A 22,449-nucleotide genomic window follows, 5' to 3' on the forward strand; every position below is an offset into this window, starting at 1 on the left:
CTGTTACTGTAAAGTCCCCCGGCGAAGCGCCTCCTCCTCCTCTTTTCACGTCTTCTTTTTCTGCCGTAACCTATATCTTCATAAGTAAATGCTGATATGTCTTCAAAAATTCCGTATGTGTTGATTTTTTTAAAAACATATTTTGCTGTCAAAGGAAAAAAAGTTTAACTCCTCCGAGACATCTTCCAGTGTCCTCTAAAACCTGCAAAAGAGAAAGAAAAAAGGCAATTTCAGATCTCACTGCTCATTAAACTGTCATTGCACAGATCCATGTCCTTAAACTTTGGATAGTTCAATATGGCTCTATTAGAACAGCGTAATGGTCTGGAGAGAGCTAACCCACACTGGCCCAACAATCAATCTTTGTCAATCACCACCATGACAGATTTCCCCATAATTAATATGCCTGCTGTGCTGCATATGAAATCAACTCTTATAGTTTCCATAGTGTCTGCAGACTCTACAGCTCCGGACATCCTTCTGGGGTTTTATCTTTATATTTACTTATCATACAGGATATTTAGTTGTTGCAGTATCAAAGATTAGCAGAGCACTAGGAAGAATGTATCTATGACAGATGAACATAATAACATGACAATAAATGTGAATATGTTGGTTGACTTTTAATTGATTTGAAAATTAAATATAGTTTGCATGATCCCATTTCCTTGTGTTATCTAGCTACTATCACAACAACATACAGTATATGTAAAGTTCTCATATATTTTATTTAAGTAGGGAAAAAAAGTGTCTGGATTTTTAGGGCCACACAATCATTAATATGTCCGATGTTCAAATCCAGACTGTATTTCAAGTAAAACATAATTTCTCAATGAGATAGGAAATTGATTAAAAAGAATTCTGGCTCTGGATCCACATCAAACTTTAACGGCCTTCTCCCTGGCCCGTGCTCCAACTTCGGTGAAAATCAATGTAGTACTTGTTGTGTCACACTGCTGCTAAACAAACAACCTCCCTGGCAGAGGTAAAAGCTGTAGCTCCTCAGGTAATGCTGTACTGACACTCACCTGTGCTGCTGCAATGAATACTGAAGGTATGCTGTGTCAGTAAGGGCGGCTGGCATCCTTCGGTCTCTTTAGCTGAACTTTCAACCTCTTCATCCCGATCTGAAAGCCATTCATCGCTTGAATAGCTGCCTGTGCACTAGCAGGGTTGTCGAAGCTCACGAAACCTGTGAAGAGACACAAAATAATTCACTTTAATGAGAATAACGTAATTATGAGTATCCAAATTGTGACTAAAGTGACACAATTTATTTAATTTCATCATGGTCTACATGTCTGTCTCCTGAAAGAATCTAGATGGCGCTGTTGAGACAGGCTGCGCTGTAGAGAATTCTCAGAGCCCGTGACAAATTGCTTTAAATTTGTTTTAAAAACAAATCTTTCCAGTTTGTTGGTTAAAAGCGTTCAGTTTTGTCCACCGTGTAAACAAAGTGTTAGAAATGGATTTCTGCTTCTTGCTGCACGCCCTCTCATTAAGTTCCAGCTAAAATAACAGAGGATGGTGGGACTCTAAGTGCAACATGTGTGAGGAGGTTACTGTCTAAAAGCATCACTGTCTGAACGCTGTCTCCTGGCTGACAGCTTGTGTCTGGAAGAGATGTAATATCAAACTGCTCCGTGATCCCTCTGAGAGGTAGAGAAAAACAGAGGCCGACTCTTAAAGGTAAGACAGAACCCAATTCATTCTAGTTAAATGCTGCTTTTGTAATGAATAGACAGAGTGAAATAGGAAATGTATTGATAAAAGCAGAGAGTCTATATTTAATCTTTCAACATCTGTAATTGTTAAATTTGCCTGGTTCTCTTTTGCAGGTGCTTTCTGTAAAAGTGCTTGATAGCACAGACCAACCAGTGTAGTGACCACGTCATCCCTCTAAATATCTGCTCTTTGTTTTATTCATATCCTCATCAGGATATCTTTTTTAAACCCGTAGGAAGCTCAATATACATAAATGAATGAAAGTAGTTCAAGCAAAACAAGAGCAAACACAGTTCATCGTGAGGAGACACGAAAACCCCTCAGAGCATTTCCCAAAAATCCCCCCCCCCCCAAAAAAAAAACAACAACCAATGCTGAACATCCTGTTTCCATCATGTGTAAAAATAAAGCCTCGAGAATCCAGTGACCAGAAACTGCAGTGGAGTGTGTCTCCGCTTGATGCGCTCCCCTGTGTCTGTGGTGTCATTAGGAAAAGTCGATGACCCACGAAAAGCAGAAAAACATGAGTCTCTCCACTTCCACAGCCACCTGGGGGAGATGTCTGGCTGGCCTGCTTGGCTCGGAGTCGGCCCATTAGGGTGAAGACTGGGCGGCTTGGAGAGGGGTTGAGCGGAAGTCTGAAGAAAGTACAGAGGCAGGGAAAAGGAGGTGACCCCCTAACCCACCATCGGGTTAACACATTCGAGCTGGGGAGCAGAGATGAGATGGAGAGGTGATGCAAGCTTACAGCTCTAAGCCCTCAGCTCAGTCCTGTCACACATTACAAGTGTGCTTCCTCTCTTTCTCTGTGATTCCCAGTCTTTTGCACACCATCAATCCAAGTTTATCCTCTCTTCCTCTTTTCTAGATTAATTAGACCAGTGTACTACCTCCTTCCCCAGGCCGAACATTATGTTGTAAATGCATAGTGTATAAGTCAATACTGCAAATAGCTTTTCTTTCATGAATTTATATGTTATTAAGTCCCCCCAGGGATTCAGGATCACCGATCAATTCTGCCCAGGGTTCTGTGGTTCCCTGAAGTGAAAACAAATGCTGATCCATAATTGTCCTTTGCCTTCCTTTCCCCCTGACGTCCCTGCCTGCCTGCTCAAACTTTCTATAAGCCCTGCAGCTTCCTGGTGTGTGGAGGCTGACAGAGCTAAATGGGACAGGGTGGTGTGGCGGTGTGTAAATCAGCCTCCGCAGTGAGGGTATTGACAGATATTGGGGTTACAGAACGGTAATGTTGATGCTGATACAGCACCTCAAGGTTTCCAGGTCACACAGCTGCCAAACAGAAACAAGGACACGGACTGTGATCGACTGCATCATGGCGAGTTTGGCTACAATGTACTCAGCATATTTTTTTCCGCGGTGCTGATACCAAAACACAACTGTCATCAAGATGCAAATTCAGGTCAGTCAGTCAGGGCCCTGACACATGCACACACACACACACGGATGCACGCACACACACACGCACACACGGATGCTCACACGTACACACACACGCGCGCACACACACAGAAAGAGTTTTTGCAGTCTCAGTCTGATCTTTTGTAGTTCAATTATATGTATAATATACGAAGGCACTTTGCTGATTTTCCCGTTTGTCTCTCTAGAGACTTGTGCCCCTGGACCTGCCATCATTTTATCTTTATGTGAAATGCAAAAAAAAGACACAAGGAAGAATGAGTATACACTAAGAAAAAAATATTTAAAAGCATTTTCTAGTGGAAATGTTCAGAAGTCGTAAAAGTCAGTTAGAAAGTTAGAGAATAACACACCGAAACACTTGCTCTGGTTGGTTGCCCTATCCATGAAGACCTTAGAGGAGATGACGGAGCCGAAGGGCAAAAACATCTGCATGAGTTCATTGTCTCCAAACTCTTGTGGCAGGTGGTAGATGAACAGGTTACAGCCCTCGGGACCTTAGTACAGACAGAGAGAGACAGACAGAGAGAGAGAGAAAGAGAGAAAGAGAGACAGAGAGAGAGAGAGAGAGAGAGAGAAAGAGAGAGAGAATTGAATTAAATTAAGAGAAAATATGCAGATTTCCAGGATGTCTGTGACATTGTCAGTGATAATAAATGACTGTTCTATAACACACAAGAATGAATAGAAAAGTTTCATCTTGCTGTCACTGTTGGGATATTCACAAGGACTTTAAGATTTTTATTTACATTTAGCCAGATATTTTGGATTAAATGTGGATATGAATGTCTTTTTAAAATAAGAATACATGTATTTGTCCATTTATTTCCCACAGAATAATTCATGGATCTTGATTACAAAAATCTGACATGTTAAGGGTACTGATATTTATGAGTTTGTACAATTTGGGGCAGATCTAAATAAAAATCTCCATCTAGTGAATTTAAATGTGGGCCTTGGCAGAGGTATGAACTCTATTGTGACATTCTAGTTATAAAATATTATTTATTCATTTTATCTATCTGGGCTACACCGCTATTTTCTGTCAGCTAATAATTTGATGATACAAGCTTTTATTACTGCTTATGAAAAGAGGCATGGGCAATTGCAAATAATGTATAACCTAATTTTAAGATACATACTGTATATACATTATGTTGTAATAACATTATTCTTTCATCCTTATGCTTTATGGCCTAAAATGAGATGTGAAGTGCGTTCAGTAATACTGTTCTCTCAGCCGCTCCGCTTTATTTATCTATTAGAGAGAATGGGATGTGTACGGCGTTAAAGTAATAGTCCTCTCTCAGCCCCACATCCTTTATGCATGTATTTCACAGAATGAGGTGAGTGTTCAATGTAGAGGCAATAGTGGTCCGCCATAGTCATCTTCTTTATATATCCATTACACAGGATGAGATGTATGAAGTGCAAAAGTAATAATGTTCTCTCACCCTCACCTTCTCTCTGCTGCTGCTGCTGGATGACCTGGGGTTGTTGGGGCAGTGTCTGGCCAATGGGAGTCAGTGTGGTGGTCGGGTAGATCGCTGCGTAGAGGCGGCGTGCGGGAGAGATACAAGGAAGGAGGGAGAATCGAGGGGGGGAGAGAGAACAGTGTCAAGGATGCTTGAGGTCGATCACACAAACATAACATGTAATCAAAGTCACCGTGATGTTATGGTCTAAGGGCAGTGCCCAACAATATCTACAGTCTCACACTGTAAACGTAGCAGAGTTTACAGTGCACAGAGTGTTCCTGCCTCTCACCTGTGTATTGCTGTACTCCGGTGAAGGCTTGCTGGAGGGTGTCCGCAGCGGTGGGGCTCTGGGTGGAGTAGGAGGGCAGGCCATTGGTGTACATGGCCTCCACGGCAGGATGTCCGTTGGGCTGATGGGGGATACCGGTGAATCCGTTGACGAGGGGCGTGACGAGGCTGGGCACGGCGGAGGTGGTGATGTTGGCTGGTGGAGAACTGAGGCCTGCAGGGGCGGGGGAAAAAAAGGTCTGCTGTTACCGGATCAGGAGGGTTCCATCTGCGTGGCTCTACATGATGCTGTTATAATCTGTTCAGACATAGACAAAGTGTCCACATTGAAATGCTTTCCCACTGCAAACAGAAACTAAAGACTTGCACACACACACTCGCACAAGCAGATAAAATACAGCGCACGCACAAGGCTCGTGACCCGAAGCTACCATGCATCTCCTCTCTAATGCAAGGACACGGCTGTGACGCGAGTCTGTCACATATCTGCCATTTGCTGTGACACATCCTGCAGGATAGCTTGGGAGTCAACCTGTGAAAAATGAGCCTGTCTGTAGTGTTTGTGCGATACCCTGCTGGCTCCCACTGCTCAAGATGATGAAACCACTATGCAACTTCCGAGAGGGAGGTGAAAAAAATAGAAGATCTGGACTACATAGCAGGGGATTATAGATGGAGATTTGCTTCAATGAGCAGGTAGGAAAAACACAAAGATGCCTGTTACTTTTATACATCATAAAAAGACAAAATAACAACAGTTGGCAGTTTGACAAATGGGTGGGTCATAACATATATGGTACACGCCTGAAAGGCAGCAGCAGGAAGGTTCATGAGTGGAATCGAAATTGGATGCTCCCTGTCCTCTCTTGTTCAATGCATTTTAAAAGGACCCTCCTTTCGAAAGTGTTTCCAATTATGCCGGGAACGTCAAAGTACCCATTTTGAGCAGAGTCTCACTGCGTGATGGTCTCTCTAAAACGGCTGCTCCGTGGCAAAGCATCCAAGCTTGTTGAAGTACGGCTCCCCTGAGGACCACCTCTCAATCTGGAAACCCTCGCCCTGATTGGACAGAAAGCCCAGGTTGTCACGGAAACCCTCCGGCATGCCATATCCCCACAATCTGGTGCCTCGGTAAAGAACCCCCTGTGAGAGGTGGTCCAGATAGGGTAAACAATCACACCCAGTATATACCCATAACGTGTGCTGTAATGTATGCTAATATATCAGTAAATATGCTGCACATCACCACTCCGACCACTGAGTAATACCTCCTACATATCCATAAGGGAATGCTCCTCTCCTCTCCTCACCTCTCTCTTCCCCTCTTACTCTCCCTGCCTCAGCGTTTAAGTTATGAGGAAGCTGACAGTCAGGCCGACTGCTGCGGTGAACAGGGGAATTGCCTGGGTCCAATGAGAGCTGTTGTGTCTTTTGCACTGGTTTCCTTTTTTCTTTCTTTCTTTCTTTTTTTTTTTTTTGAATCCTCCCCACGATTGCTTGTTTCCTGCGGAGCTGTGATGAATTAGACTGCAGCTTCAGCCCATTCTCCTACCAGGACCCAGGAGACTGCCGCTCCTATTCTGAGGACTAGAGACAGCTAGTCTGCTTGGGCCACACGCACTCTACTGTACCGCCAGATAATGCACCCTCTCCATCATCAGGCAAATTCATTTTCCGAGGCTTAGCGGTGGCGTGGGAGTGTGTGTCTACGTATGTGTCGACGTTATGGCGGTGGTAGGAGTAGCGGAGGTAGTAGTAGGAGGTTGTGCAGACCCCGTACATGAAATTACATAAGATCTGGGGTCAGCAGTTGGACATGACATCTGGGGAAGAGGAGAACACGTGACGCTGGTAACAGACTTGGACCACCGATTCATGTTGGGTTATCACGCTGGAAATGTCACAGCAGGGGATAAGCATTAAGAATCATATTTGTAATAAAAACAAACATTGGTCTGAAACATTTCACGCCTAATGACTTAACTAAAGCGAATGCTGAAAATGATCCCAGCAGCTGCGTTATACATGTGCGGGGTCAAAGAATGGGGTCAGCATACAAGGAAGAGACAATAAGCAACACCATGCCCAATAAAACAATGATTACATGAGGAAGAAGTTTATGTGGCCTAGTCATCATCTTTATCCTCTCTGCCACAATGGCCCAATATCCGACACGAGCAGACCCCTGAAAATACTCCTCAGTTGAGATGGGGATGATTTCCTACTATCCTGAACTAGAAAATAACAAGACATTTTCATTTTATACCTCACTGGACATATAGTTCTTGCATTGTGGGAAATTGTATTCATAGCCTGTTTACAATGCACACACAACAGTGCCTATATACATGAGGCTGTCCGCCTGCACTGTGTGTATTGGGCCTGTAATAATGACATGTTGTTCCTCACTCTGCCCTGGCTGAGTATGAGGCTACAGGACAGCGGATTACATATTCTATACAGCAAGCACTTAACTATCACTTCTCAGCTCTTATTACTATAAAAAAAGAAGTCAGCAATGCTAAATAATATGCATATGTGTGTGTCACATATGTTTATGTTATGCAAGGAAGACTGAATTCATATTCTCGTAGGATGCTTCTTAGAGGGGGGGGGGGGAAACTGTTGATTTGCTTCTTGCGATGATTGCCTTCGCCAAAGAAGTCTTCACATGCGACAGAAGTATTTATTATGCTAATTATATATTCAAATCAAGGAGGAATGCTATACCCATACTGGTGAGTGCAGTCATTACGAGCACAAGGACTGTCTTTCGCTGGAGCAAGTAATAAGCAGTCCAAACAGATGCTTTCATCTAACTGATTTAAAATGTCATGCATTTTGACTCAGAGAAAATGCCTGTCTGCTTGTGAAATGATGAATAATAAATCTGAATATGGGAAGGGAAACTTTTTCAAAAGCAAGTTGAATATATATAAATAAAAAAAGGTGAAACTTTGAAATCTGTCTCTTAGATTACGATAAATACTCGTTTGAGCAAATAAAATGTGACACCAAAAAATGATAAGTAATCAATGCAAATATTATTCGGTTTTAGGTAGAGGAACTTGTGGGAGCTATAAGTTCCTTCTACTTAAAGTCACTGAGACCTGAAGCTGATGACGTTGCTGGAAGTTATCTTACCTGTAATTCGATCAAATTCAATGCTTTATTAGAGAAGAATGGCTGCCTTAACTCATCTTAAATTGAACATCTATTCATCAGGGGTAGATCTTCATGTGCAACATCTATGCACAAGTCCTGATTCAGTAACATGCACATTACTTTTAACTGTTTACTTTAGGTTGGAGTAAAGCAACACATCCTTGAATACATTTAGAAAATTATACCTTGTTCAAGCACATTGTGTCCTACTTAACAAAAGCATAGAAAATAAAGAGTCTCAACAGATTGTCTTATTTATTGTTTTGTTTTTTTAGCGAGCAATTGGGGGGGTAATCAAATTTCAGCTGAGAATGTAGTTGTTTGTTAATGATACAACTCTGTCCAGCCAAGTTACATTCCTGCATTTAGTGTTAAGTTACCAGGGCAAATGGAGAAATATCATTATTACCCTTAACATCTAAAGTCAGTGATGGTCTCTAGGATCTGCAAAGCTGCTCAGGTTCTAAACATGCAACCACACTGACTTGAGCCACAATCTATAAAGCACACGTATGCAGTATCTCTGTGTGCCCATCAATACTCACCTGCTTCACAACATTCGGAAGCAAACCCTAAAAACTGTTGGAGTGGATCAGGACAATGTTTGTTTTCCTTGCTGTTAAGGTTTTCTCTTGATGCGAAACCCAATAGTAGACCTCCAAGCTATGTTCCCTCCACCATATGCCAGGCTCTGCTACTAGCCTATCGCTTCGTCTCCTTCCAATCTCAAGATTTCATTGGACAAAAGTTTCCTCTTAACTCCTGTTACAGTGCGGAAAAGCCTCTCCCAGAAATATGTGAGGGAGAGACAACACAAAGAAAATCTCTATCTATTTAAATAAAAAATACATCGCATTTTATGAGATACTCACGATAATTATAAAACATGTAGTTTTCTTGTTTTAGTTGACAATAAAACTACCACCATATAAATACAGCCACTTTCCACATGGTCTCGTGCTGTCTGCTCCACTCCTGAGGCCAATGTACATGCAATGCACTGACCACACCACTGTTTCTGACTTTCACATCCCTGCACAGAGCAGATGGACGAGCCTGTGCTGCTCGTCGGAACTCAGTTCTGCTCAGACGGACCAGATTTGGTCCGATCAAGGGCTGCAGCTGTGCTCTCTGACAGTAGCTTGCACGCAGCAGGGACAGGATACCTTTCACTGTCACAGAGCGGCTCCTTTCCTCTCCTTGGATTTGTAGAGATTCTGATGCAATAGGCCTCATTTAAACTGAAAGAGGGGGATTTGATATCTGAGAGACAATGGGTCTTTGTGCAACAGGACATGTCTCAAAGTTGATATCTTTGCCCTTCGAGATAAATCTATTGTAAAATTCATTTTGGGAGGAGTCGAGTCTTAAAGAAACGGCAGTTAGAGATGAGCTGTAAGCTGGAGGTCACACCATCCATTAAAACACACAGGTGTTTCATCTGGCTCTCAAGACACTACAGAGCTTTGTTTTCATTCAAGTAACTTGGATGTGACACTGTGCTGGAAATCAGCCTTCAACACGTGTTTGTTTCACAATTAGACATTAAATACACAGTGTGTGTATAACATGTATGACGCGTCATCCATGGAGGACAGGTGCACATACTGAGAGAGATCACTATGTCGAACAGCTCATTAGTTTCATGGCGTTTGTCACCATGGAAGTCTTCCACATCAATCATTCGCCTCCAGCGAGGATGTTAGAACACATTCATGTGTCTGTGAGTGGGTTGTCTCTAGATGTGGAGCGTCTGCAGTGTATTTTGTGTTATATGTGCTGTTGCATGTACGTCTTTAGTGAAGAGTAGCACCGAGCAACAGAACATTAGAGTGGCTTTGATTACACACTTCTCAGATCCTAACAAAGCATCTTTGACACTCCGTGTTCCTCACCACACACACACTCAGCGGGATCTGCTGATCTCTTTCCGTTTCTCCCTCCCTCTCCTTTATCACCCTCTTTATCCCTCTGTCTCTCTCTTTCTGATAGTCTGTCTCTCCCTCTCTCTCCCTTGTTTTGTTCAACTTTTATTTCCTCAGCAGCGCTCAGGGAGCGGCACCTGGTGAACATTATTTTCAAAAAGCATCATCATGCATCATTGTAAGGATACATGCTCTAATCAGCTGAACCATCTGGCAAACGGCTTATGCACCATCAAGCTTAAATGCTTTGCATCTGTTGATCAAATGGATGTCTCATTGTTTTCAGAGTAACACCCTTAACCTCCAAACCTCTGTACCTCAGCTCGCTGTCGCAAACAAGTCTTTATGCTGCAGAGGTTATACTGATCGTTTAAATAGGAGGATTAATGTCACACGTTTACCTCAGGATAGGAAGGTTCTTTCATCTATTAACCTGTGATTGGAGGTTTATGTTAATGCAGAGCACCATGTGTAATTTGGGAAGGCGGTAGTATAGCTATCAGCGGCTAAATGCTCTTGTTTTGGGAAAGGGGACATTGTCCTTTCAGATTTCAAAGATTTGTTTTGAGATCTAATTTGTTTGATGAGATAACTTAACGCATAAATTAAACCTCTGTCGGAGCAGAGAAGCATTCTGCTCCCACACCCTAAAAACAGATTCTGATATTACAATGAATTATTCCACTGATTCGTGGTAGACATCCTACAGTCTCTCAGTAGTGTCAGAGTCTCTTGGCCTACTTATACAGACAGCCTTGCCAGTAATGTTATGTATTCCTTCAATGAACTCTAAATAAGTCATAGCCACAAGTGTGAAGGAGAGAGGAAATATCTGTGTATACCAAAGCATCAAGCCAGACTAGCACTGCTGCAGCTGCTGGCAGCTACAGTCAAATTAATGAATGAAGAAATGGGGAAATAAAACATTTCATATTTATGACAGTCCTTGAAAATTCAAAGAAGCCATGCTTTCTCTCAAGGATTAATAATGTATTACATTCAATAATAAAAGGTAATCATGTCCGAAAGCAGATAAATGGCACCATTTCACACACATCAGATTCACAGGCTCACAGACGCTCCCTTCTCTATTTCCTCTTTCTGTCTCCGAATCACAGGCATAAAGATATTTTTCCATGCCTAAGCCAGGGCTGTATGCGTTGCCAACTGATGTGAAATTGCCTTAAATTTCCCCGCACAAGTTCTTCTGTTTAGCTTGAGCAGAATATAAAAAATCCTGAAATATTTACTTTCACTGATTTTGGCTATCGAGAACAGTTTTGAATAGCTGAACAGGCAGAGCAAACAATGCAACAAGACTGGAGGACACGACTCTCTCACACACACATAGATCAAGTCCCTTGCAGAACAGTTGCGCTGTCTTTCATCAGCACTATTGTGTTGCAAAATACAGGTGTGCATGCTGAACACAAAGACGTGAATTGCCTTGCCGTCAGTGCTTCACATGTCAAAATAAGAGCTTCTCAGCAAGACTGAGCTCCTCTTTTAATCACTGTCTGATTGATTATGCTCTCCCAAAAGTGCACACTTTGCGCTGGAAACATCACTGTGAATATGTGACAAATGATTCTTCTCTTGATGTATTGCCCTGTGTTGAGAATTTTACATTGAACACGTACAGCAGGCGAGCCCACTGGTGTGGTGTGTCACTTTTGGTTTTACATCCATATTTGGCTTCAGGTTGAGACATGCTCGATTAAAACATTAATAAGGGTTGGTTATCTGTACTGTATATTTTAATACAGCGGTTAGACAGGGCCAAACAGGCATTTTACCATAAAACTTTCCTGTTTTGTGTCTACGGATGGAGAAGTGAACAGAATACCATTATAAGATATTGTTTTCTTCCCCAAAGAAACCACAACGCAGAGAGAATCCGAGTTAGCAGCGAGATGCTGGTTTCCTGCGACGGCTAGAAAGAAATGTTAAAATGGGCCTTGTTGCACTGATGGCGGTTCTCTCCCTTTCTCTCCCACACACTGATTGGTCTAAAGTTACCAAAGTCATCACCTTAAAAACTCAATACTGCAGTGTAGACAAAGTAGGTGAGCAGAGCACAACAAAGACTTGGATACTGTATTATTTATTTCAGCTCATGCTTTTGTTGAGTGGAGAATCTTGAAGTTTTCCTCTGTCTCAAGGAAAATGAAGCACTGCTGAGTAAGCAAATGTTATGCAGTGGGTAGGTATTTCAAAGTCTTTCTCTTTTCTCTGTAATGTATCTGCATAGGAGGTGTTTGTTATGGAAAACAAAACCAACTGCATGAAGATCATGCGCAAGTGCTTCAAAGCACAAGGTCAAAATACTACGGGGAAATTATTGCCTTATCTGTGAACTTACTTATTGATATTCCTCATTCAACTCCACCGAGATCCCCAAATATTTTTGGCATGCACAAACAACATAAACATGCAAATCCCACTGAATGTATTTTTTCATCTTAGTCTCTTTTTCTCCAGTGGAATAATTTTGGATTACCAGTAAGCAGGCACTCTTTCTTTTGGCCTTGCTGAAGCTCACACACACAGCCACCCACACACACACAAATATTATAGCTTGCCCTATTCAAATATTAATATAGACATAATCAAAAACAGAATTTGACCCCCTTCAGGAAAAGTACTGGAACGTACTAATACACACATAAGATCTACACACTTACAGTAAGAGATTAACACAACCAAGACCCTGCAAACAATAATACGCACACAAAACAGGCACGCACAAGGGGGAGGATCAAAGGGAATAAAAGTGTGTGCTCACCCAGGGCTTGATGAAAGTCACCCGACACCGAGGTCATGGAAGTGGGTGGGAGGCTGTTGATGTTGAGCGCCCCCATCTGGTGGATCTGCGTGGCGGGATAAGCCATGCTGGGCGTGAGGTAACCTCCGTGGCTTGCTGCCATGATGGCTGCCTGCTGCTGCATGAGCTAAAGAAGAGGGACACGGAGCGGTGGGTGGAGGAGAGAGGGGTGCGATGTGGGTGCGAGAGAGAGCAGGAGGGGGAGCGGGGTGCAGAAAGAGGTGAGGGAAGGACAGATGGTAATGGAAAATATAGTAGGTTGGGAAGGAGTCGCACAAAGACGGGAGAAGGGGAGCGAGAGAAGAGAGGGAAATGTAGCAAGGGTAGAACAGAGGGAGGGATGTATGTTGAGGTTGATGGATGGATAGTGCATGGGAAGTACATAGAAAGTAGAGCAGAATAAAAGAAAGGGGAGAAAAAAGAAGCCTGTCAACCTATGTTTAGTGAATCTGTCTATTCTCTCAGCTGGAAGCTTGTCACCGGCTACAGAAACAATTTAATAGCTGTCTGTTGGGCTCATACAAATCAAGGCACTGACATGTGCACATTATCTTCGTGCTTAGGGAACAGGCAAACTTTTCAATAGAGTTGAAATCGCTTTTCCTTACAATTGTCAAACTTCACAACATTCTGTTGGTCTGCATAGAAATGCCACAGTTGTCTCCCACTCTCTTCTGTTTTTCCCAGGACTCATTTTAAATTTTCTGATGTATTTGTAATGATTGGCGCTCGTAGCCTCGCGTTCATCCAAGCGTTTAATATTTGCTTTGTTTTATGATTCAGCTGGAAAACCACTAGGCCTGTCTCTAGGCCACTTTTGCCAAAATAGACAGCATTAAGCAAACTGAATACATTTGGGGTTGGGACATTGTCACATGACCGCAGTCTTTGCCCTGACTGAAAAGCAGTTTTACAGACATTATTTTACCAAACAACATTGTTATTTGTGAGTACTGAAGAGCTCCAATCTGTGATGAAATTACCCTTAAACCAGTCACTGAGCTATTAAAACAATATGTTTTAAAGCTGGCAATTCTAATTCAAAGCCATGTTGCTAATACAGTATGTTGTGAGTCAGAAAGATTTCAGTGGTAGCCACTGATTGGACGGTCCCACAAAGAGATAAAATCAATAGGATTCATTCACTCTGCATTTTTCTACTTATCGTGTAGTGAGAATTTTTCATCAAATGCAGCCCACAGTGTTTATTCATATGCATAAGACATGGCCCCATGCACCGCTGCACAGCACTGCACTCACACACATTCACACGCACAACAAGCATGGAGAGCGACGGAGACTATTTGAGTTTCTGCACTCAGCTTAAATTATCCCTGTGCAAACCTCCTGCTGAATGCCTAATTCAGAAGAAAATCCATCATTGTACAATGGCTTTTTGCAGCTGGTGAACCAATGGGTTTATTTGGGGAATCAATAATCTCTCGCTGGCAGTGTAGCTGCCCATCAGCCCCGTAGACCTGCATAGCTGCTCTGTGTCAGGGGAGCTGCTGACGGCCACGGCCAGAGACTGACTTATATAAGCAGAAATCTAACTCCTCTGCCAAGGGCACTAATGCTAATGACGATACTGTGAGACAGTGGCCGTATAGAACACCACTCTGCTTGCATTTGCATGGCGACCCTGCAACGAAAAAGCCAATTATTTTCGCTCAGTGGCCCTGTCAGGTAACCTGAAAGCGACTGTCCCGCTGTGGAGTGCCCAACACTGGCATCTCATCCATTAGCCACATGCCTCACCATTGCTATCTATTAAAGCCTTTTGTCATTTGCATAATTTTATCAACGTGACAAATGGGGATCATCCATTCCCTTCCACATAAGATGAATTGAGCCTTTAAGGGGGCATAGTTGCGAAAGACAGCAAGGAAACAGGAAACCAAACAAAGGCAATGACATAAAAACAAACAAAGGGGGAAAGCACCTGGGGCTTCCTTGCTTTGGCGCTGCTGTGACTGCCACCTTATTAAGATGTGAATAGGGCTGGACTTAAGGATGAAGGGTTGGACTGTGCTGGTGTTAGAGAGTAAATACACTGTCACACCACTCATTGTGTTTTTGTCTTTTCTAGGCTGCTGCTCCTTCCTTTCAATGAGGACTTCACTCTAATAAGCCTCCAGTCTATTCATTGTGGCCTTGCATACTTATGGAGTGGAAGTGTATCCTAGTGACTTCAGATTAGCTGCCTCACTCCCAATGCATGTTCTCTATAATGCAAACCTTAATGCCACCCGCCAGATTGTCATTGATAACAACTCTGGCATCCGCTGATGCTTCGTTCCAAATTAAAATGCTGCAAATTGGGATGTAATTATGTTGGAGTGCAGTGGTTAATGCAAACTGGCTCTGATAAAAAATAAATAAAGAACAAAAAGAGTAGTTATGTCCATTTTACTTGTCGTACATATATGTATGTTCTCCTCTTCTTTTTCAAAATTTCAAAGGCATTATATTCAATAGCCATTCCCGCTTCTTTATTTATGCACTACCCAGCAGATATCAAATGTCTCTTATGGAGAATGAGCTCAGCTGAGTCGTCATCATCACAGACGCAACCTTTTCTGCTTCCTCTTGAAAAAGAAAGAGGAGAGGCAAGAAAAAGCGAGGTAAAAAACCAAGAGGGGACAAAAGAGTAGAGCGCGAGATGAAAGGGAGCAAAAGAAAGTTGCCTGGGCTCCAGTAGCATTCATTTAGTGTCAGACATCTGCTTTTTTATTGCAACCTGATGGCATTACTCTCCCCTGGTGCCAGCAGGCAATCACCTCTTTATCACATGGCAATTATCTCTGTAGCGCTGCTCTGTGACTCGCTGACTCTCAGCTCTGTCACATGTGACCCCTTATAGCCCAACCAGCCGGGGACGGCTTTAGAGAGGGAGGGAGGCAAAGACAGGGACAGAGAGAGAGAGAGAGAGAGAGAGAGAGAGAGAGTAGGTCACTGAGGTGAACTAAAAGAAAGAAAAATGAAAACAGAGGGCCCTCATTTGTAACCCCCCTCCATGCTAGCAGGTTGTATTTCCACGCAAACATTTAAAGATTTTTCATCTCTATTGAAAGTGTGGTGATGTTAGAATGTATAGACACATGCAGGGGCAGTCAAGAGTACCAGTGAGTGTGTGTGTGCGTGCGTGCGTGCAGTTTACTGTACAGCCAAATGATGCAGTAATCTGTTCACATCATTTCTCATGTGGGCTGTGTTGCAAAAGGCTCCATTTCAAATGTGAGTGCCTCCAACAGGGGGAGATGTTTCCTAATGTGAGTTTACAGTCGTCATCTTCCCTCTCATCCACCCACACACTGTCACTATTAGCGCCGAGTTAAACCATTTTCTCTCCTCTCATTTATCCATCTTGCATGCAGCCTACAGCATCTTTTAGGGAGGCAAGAGGGGCACAGCACCGGATAAACTTCTCTCAATCTGACACAGCACGTACGTCCTCCAACTTAAAGACACCAAGCAAAGCCAAAATGGCTGTCTTCACACGGAGAGAGGAGAAGTGCCTTGAATCAAATCTAACCGTGCACAAATACAATGTTTGTGTCTTAAAGAGGAAATCTGAAAGGTAATAAAATCTGGGTTTATTACTTGGCATTCATGGGAGAGCTACAGTATGATCACTCACCACTAACACCGATATGAAACATGGAATCACGCTCGCTCGCTCTCCTCCGGCTTGTGTTTTATGAAATCACCTTTTTGCAAATAGGATGTATGCTGTCAGAGCACGCCAGTGTCTGTGTCTATCGCGAAAATGGCACATTTCTCATTTTTGGCATATGTTGTCAGTGTTGCAACCCTCCAATTTGTGTTCATAGCCCCCCCTCCTTCTCCTAAAATCCAATTTACTGGCTGTCAGCTCAACTCTATAATCCTATCCACTGCTGTGGTGGAGAGGTAGCTCTTTGAATTTACCATTTACTGTACTCTCTGGATATAGCTATATATACACCATCTCTCCCCAAGTCTGTATTCTATACCATGCCACCTCCTCTTCTCTTGGCCGGTGGATATGAAGAGTAGGCGAACATGTAGTGTGTCTTTGGAGATAAAGTCCTTTTTCTGTCACTGCAGGTTTTTTCGTCTTGGGGGAATATGTGTAGTTTATCTTGGCGTACAGAAACATTCATAGTATCACTTCAGCACATTCCTGGTGGCTACAGGGGAATCAAGGCGGCGCACCATGTGCATGCAGCCAGTGCCAATGACTGGAGCGTAATCAGAACCGCTGCACAAGCTGGACAGCCACATTAAAGATTACTAATAATTCCATTTATTCCACATTATTACGTATCTAGTGGACCAAACTACTGTTTTGGATCATTAAATAAGTCTTTTGCTAGATACGAAAACAAGACCCTTGCTGATAATCCATTACTGCCTCTTGCGCTCTCATTACTTTATCAAAGTTGGAGCGAGTTTATCTCCAAGGTTGCCTCAGAGATGCTTGCTTTATTTATTATTATATCAAGTTACATGGCATACACAGTGTCTGTGATTCATAATACTAATGCAAGAAAAATTTCACCTTCACTAACATCATTCATTCAGACAAATGCAGCTTTGTGTCGAGAAACCACATACAATTTCTCCTCTACATTTAATGGTAATTGATTCTCTCTAAAGTTGAAGTATCCCCCTTGCCCTTGTTACCTTCACTCGGAACTCAATTTCCTAACATCATCTTGCTCTTTGTCATATTATATGTTTATATAAGACAGACAGAAGGGAGAGAGGGAGAGAGGGAGAGAGGAAGAACATTTGCTGCGCACTATGTGTGCGTGCGTGTACGCTCTTGTGCGCTTCTGTATGAGTCGACACGGGTCTCTGCCACAGTAAATAAGAGTCATGGCCAACCTGAGCGGGGCACAATGGTCTCCCCGCAGACCACCACTGCCTCCGACACCCTTAAACATTTGCATTTCTCCACATTTCCTGCAAAAGGGCTGCATTTCATGAATGGTAATGAAGGTGGAAGTTTTACTGTAGAGAGCAAAAGAGATGGCCTCACAATTACTCTGGGATGGTCAATTTGCACATTGCACACTGGGTCCCATGGCTGTGATATGAAAATGAGGGAAAAGGATAAGCCCCCCCCAGACTTCGCTAACGTCAACAATTAATCCTGACATTTAGGAGCAGAAAAAAACATTAAACTTTTACACCCAAATAAGAAGATGGAAAAAAAAATTATTTGTGCCCCTCTGTCTGTATAAATAAATACTATAAATACGGTTTATGTGTATTTATGCAGTGTGTTGTGACAGAGGCCCAGGTTTTCATCTACATGCTGGATGGAAAGCTTTTCTTAAATTCAGTTTTTCCTGCTTTCGAGTGGGTTGTGCATGTGTGTGTGGATTTCTTCCGCATGTGTGTGCTCTGCCTCAGTGGGGAAGAAGAAAGTTGGTGTGCAGATGCGTTGCCCGTGGAGTACTGAGTCAACTGTGGCCCCTTAAACATCTCATGGGCCCAGGGGGTAGGAGGGGGAGGGTAGAGAATCAGTGCGATAGAGGGCAAAGGGGGGTAGGCCAATGGTGAGAGCGGCTGCATAGGCTGTCTGAACTCATCAAAGAGCCGGGGGTCTGCTGTGTGTATGGTGCCATGCCCTGAGGGGGAGGGGGTACAGTAGACGGGGGCGGGAGGGCAGTGGGAAGCTGATGAAGGGGTTGGAGGGTACATGCTAACTACTGTAAATGTGTGTGTGCCTACGAGTTGAGCGAGTGTAATGGCATGGCAGCGCTGCTTAAGAGCAGAGGAGTACAGAGCGCTGCTGATGATAGTTTGGAAAAGCTCATTTTCACTTATGATAATATCTACCTATTACATGTCGAGGGAAAAGATTTGCCCATAAAAAGTTAGTGTGCACTGGAATAATAACTGGAAAAGTTTTAAACTGCAGGTTTCAGAGGCAGATAGCACATTTAATTATGCTTATTTGGACCACATCAGATCAAAGCTCAGGAATAAAAATGTGTGTGTTAATCCCACGTGTGATGTGGGTTCTAACACATGCAACACTGATCACTGATCAGCTCATTGAGGATTACACTTCAAAAAAACATGTTGGCATACATTTACATTTTTTCTTTAGTGTGGTCCATGAGTTGGGTGTTTGTTTCCACGGCTCCCAAGTTGGAAGTTTTCTATTCTACACAGCTTGGTTCACTTTTTTGTTGGTAAGGTTGTTGGGATGAGAAACAAGGTGTAAACACAAAGGTATCATATTATTAACTTTAAGTTTGGTAAACTTTAGACTTATATCTGGAGCAACATTGCGATTGTGATTCTGGCGACTGATAAATGAAGTGTAGTCTCCTCTGTGGTTTGATTTCCATCAACTACTGAGAGAGATAACTGGCTCTTCAGTTGTTAAAAAGAGTCACTCAGTTCACCAGCTGGTCGCTAACTGTGTATCTCTATCATTTGGTGAGTCATGAAACCAAACAATGAGCTGTAAGACTGTGAGGCTGTAGAATGATAATATAGTATTAGGCAACATCTTTCGTGAATGTATGGCCATTTGATTAATTGTAATTATAAAAAATATAGTAGCAGCTTGAACAACTTTGATAAAAACAAAATGAATAAACACTAATCCAGAAACCCGTGGAGTGGTTTCTTATTCTAATCTTTAATCTATTCTTAATTGTGTCTACTGCATATCTTATCACCTATTGTGTATGTACATGAATGCCATAGAAGCCTAATCAACCCTAATCTGTTTCATTTCTGTGCTACCTCTGCCATTTCCAACTCACCGCATGTGCGTAAGAGCTGTAGGTGCTGAAGGGGAGGGCGATGGCTGGGTTGAAGATGCCAAACTGCCCAACCATCTGCTGCATACGTCTGATGGTGCGCTCCTTGTCTGTGTCGGCAAACTTGACCACCAAGCTGGAGGAAGCACCCTGAGGGGAGGGGGGGAGAGGGAATGAAGATAAAATCAGAGGAGAGACAGAAGTGAGAGTTATACTGCAAGATCCTTTAACACCAACAGTGAGTCAACAGAAGAAACAGTCTCAAGGATTTAAGCGACTTGCTGGATTGTTATAATTTAATATTCAATAAATATTTAGAGACAGACAATCAACAATGGCTTTAAAATTCTATTCAAGTGCATGAGGAATGGTCATTATTATTTCATATTACTCAGTAGGCCACGTTCATTAGCGACAACAACTGTTAACATCAATACCTACTGAGCTCCTCTAATTGCATGCTTTCTTTTTAGCATTCTAGCTGCTTCATTACACATTTGTATGATTTCAGAGGATCCATATATTTTGTGGCTCGTGAATATGTGAACTGGTTTTGTAGCAGATTCCTTCAATCAGTGTTTTACAAATGTCCAAAGTCACTTGGTCCGAAGCATCCTTGTTGTGCGCCCCCCTGCACCCCCCCCCCCCCCCCACCAGGTTGTCCTCTCTGCTACAGTACATGTACTTCCCACAGTTAAGGTTAAAAGGTCTACAATTTACAATGATTTGAGATAAGAGCTATGATTGGCCGTAGTTGATATTGACCCTTGGGGAAAGTGATCTTCAAAGAAAATGTTGTGTTTTGGCACAATTGCTCATCATTCTGTCCTCTTTCTGTTTTGACCTCACTCTTCTACCATCTGTACCCATCCATCCCTCTATTACACTAATACCTCTCTTCTGCAGCCCAATATTGAAACCAGCAGGTGTGTCTGCCACACTCCCTTCATTAAGAATCTTCAAATGATTTAGCGCTACAGTTGACCTTTTGTGTGCTGAGCCGCTCCTCCCCTCTGCGCCCCCAAACTGGCCAATCGATCCATATAACAGGCCGAAATATTACTCTGATCTGACAGTGTAGAAAGGTTGTGTGTCAGTCACGATTTGAGGCCCCATGAAATTGATGCAAGATTGTCAATAGCAGTGGTGACTTGTGAAGTGCTTGGATTAAAGGTTGGGGGGGGGCTAAAGGGGTATTTCTAGGTGTCTTTGGATCTGAGGGAAACCCTGGCAGAAGTTAGACTTGGACAAATGTAATGATGATCTTTTAATATACCGAGGAACTGGGGATGTCTACTAATGAAGACATCCACGGAGATGTCTGTTCAAAGGCACTACACCTTTCGACTGTATTGTATAGATTTTATTCTCTTCCTTTCCTTCTCTCCCGACTATTCACAATATTCCCTCAAGCCTTTCCCCCCAGCTGGCCTGCTGTTTGAATCACAGGGTTGAAGGGCTGTAGGTGCATGGCCAGCTTGTTAGGTCAGCTGCCTGACTAAATGGTGGATTGTCTAGTTAGCGGAGTGATTGACTGACTAACAACCTAGTTGGGTAGACGGTTGCCTAACTGGCTGACAGACTAATTGTCAGACTGTCAGGATGGCTGACATCTGTACTCCGGTCAGCTGAGTGACTAATTGTCTTACTTCTTACAGTGTGTGCCATCCTGCTAAACTAGGTCAACAATTGTCGTTTATGGAAACATTAGATGGAACAATATAATCTTAAAGAGATGCACTTTCTCTATCGCTGTCTCTGCAGCGAAATGGTATATATTGAGGCTTTCTGTGAGTTAAATTCAAGACTTTTAAGACCATAGTGTACAACAGAATATCAGTTGTGGTAGTAGAGTCCCAGAATCATTTACACTTCCCCATAATTGAAGGTGGGGTGAAGTAGTCCAGAGAATATTCTTTGAAACTCCATGTCACCTATCAAAATAGAGGCAGAGACAGTGGGGATCCATAGACTTTTTTGGAGGGCCGAAGTGTCCTTGGGGAAGATATTGAACCCCCAACTCCCCCTGACGGCTGTACCGCTTGTGTGTAAGTGATGTGTGATAGAGAAAGTGCTGCGCATAGATGCACAATGTAAATGTGTGTGATGAGGAGATGAGAAGGGTTAGGGTTGCACATTGGTCTTGTTTGTAGTTTTATTGCAGCTAATAATAGCAGCGTATTAATATCTTTATCGTTGAGAAACAACCTCCCTAAAGGTCTAAAACTCAGATGATTGAATTTCAGACTTTTTAAGACACCGCGGAAACCCTGAGTGTCACATTAGGATAAAACATAGTTGCAGGTTCAGGGTTTTTTAGGTATGTCTTTTGACGATCTGCATCATTACTTTTATTATGAGGTTTATCTTTGGGAGCTTGCAGGACAGGCCTGTGCAGGACCAGAATACAGAGGAGATGTGCTTGCACATGTTGCATATTTTAACTCCCTCTCACTGTTCCTGATCTGCTCCTCTAATCTTTGAGGAAGGCAGTATTTCATAATCTGAGGATATTAAATTGGAGCTTTAAAGTCAAAAACTCTTTTCAATCTAGAACCAGACTGGAGTGTGCCTGCTTCAATAAGTATATACACTGTTTATTGTTAATGCAACAACCTGTCTGGTTGTACAAAAGCCTTGTGTTATACTCTTTCATACTCTTGCATGTACATCTCACACCCTGTAAAGATTTTATTTTCAAAGAGGTCTATACAGTGAGTTGGCCCTCCTGCTGCTTCTCCTCAGTGCACCTGAATCTTATGGCTTGTCGGCTAAGCACCCATTGCCACATTTGTGTATCTCCAAGGTTTTCCCCGGTTAGGCTTGTCAGAATATCA

At 42.8% G+C, this 22,449-nt stretch overlaps 1 protein-coding gene across 18 annotated transcripts in view; it reads right to left on the bottom strand.

Annotated features, from left to right (window-relative positions):
* Positions 1 to 1,064: 1,064 nt before the first annotated feature.
* celf5a (cugbp, Elav-like family member 5a) overlaps positions 1,065 to 22,449 on the bottom strand; it is a 176,692-nt gene continuing 155,307 nt past the window's right edge. For 4 of the 18 annotated variants that reach the window (XM_053430508.1, XM_053430507.1, XM_053430504.1 and 1 more), the window contains 6 exons: positions 19,619 to 19,762; positions 12,825 to 12,969; positions 4,889 to 5,142; positions 4,623 to 4,671; positions 3,576 to 3,659; positions 1,065 to 1,192 (listed from right to left, as the gene is read on the bottom strand). In XM_053430508.1, the coding sequence (XP_053286483.1) occupies positions 1,065 to 1,192; positions 3,576 to 3,659; positions 4,623 to 4,671; positions 4,889 to 5,142; positions 12,825 to 12,969; positions 19,619 to 19,762 (804 nt within the window). Of the gene's footprint in view, positions 1,193 to 3,515; positions 3,660 to 4,622; positions 4,710 to 4,888; positions 5,143 to 12,824; positions 12,970 to 19,615; positions 19,763 to 22,449 lie in introns of all 18 variants that reach the window. The other 14 variants (XM_053430517.1, XM_053430516.1, XM_053430511.1 and 11 more) reach the window with 5 other exon arrangements.

The sequence above is a fragment of the Pleuronectes platessa genome, chromosome 9, assembly GCF_947347685.1.
Source record: "Pleuronectes platessa chromosome 9, fPlePla1.1, whole genome shotgun sequence".
Classification (NCBI taxonomy): Eukaryota; Metazoa; Chordata; class Actinopteri; order Pleuronectiformes; family Pleuronectidae; genus Pleuronectes; species Pleuronectes platessa.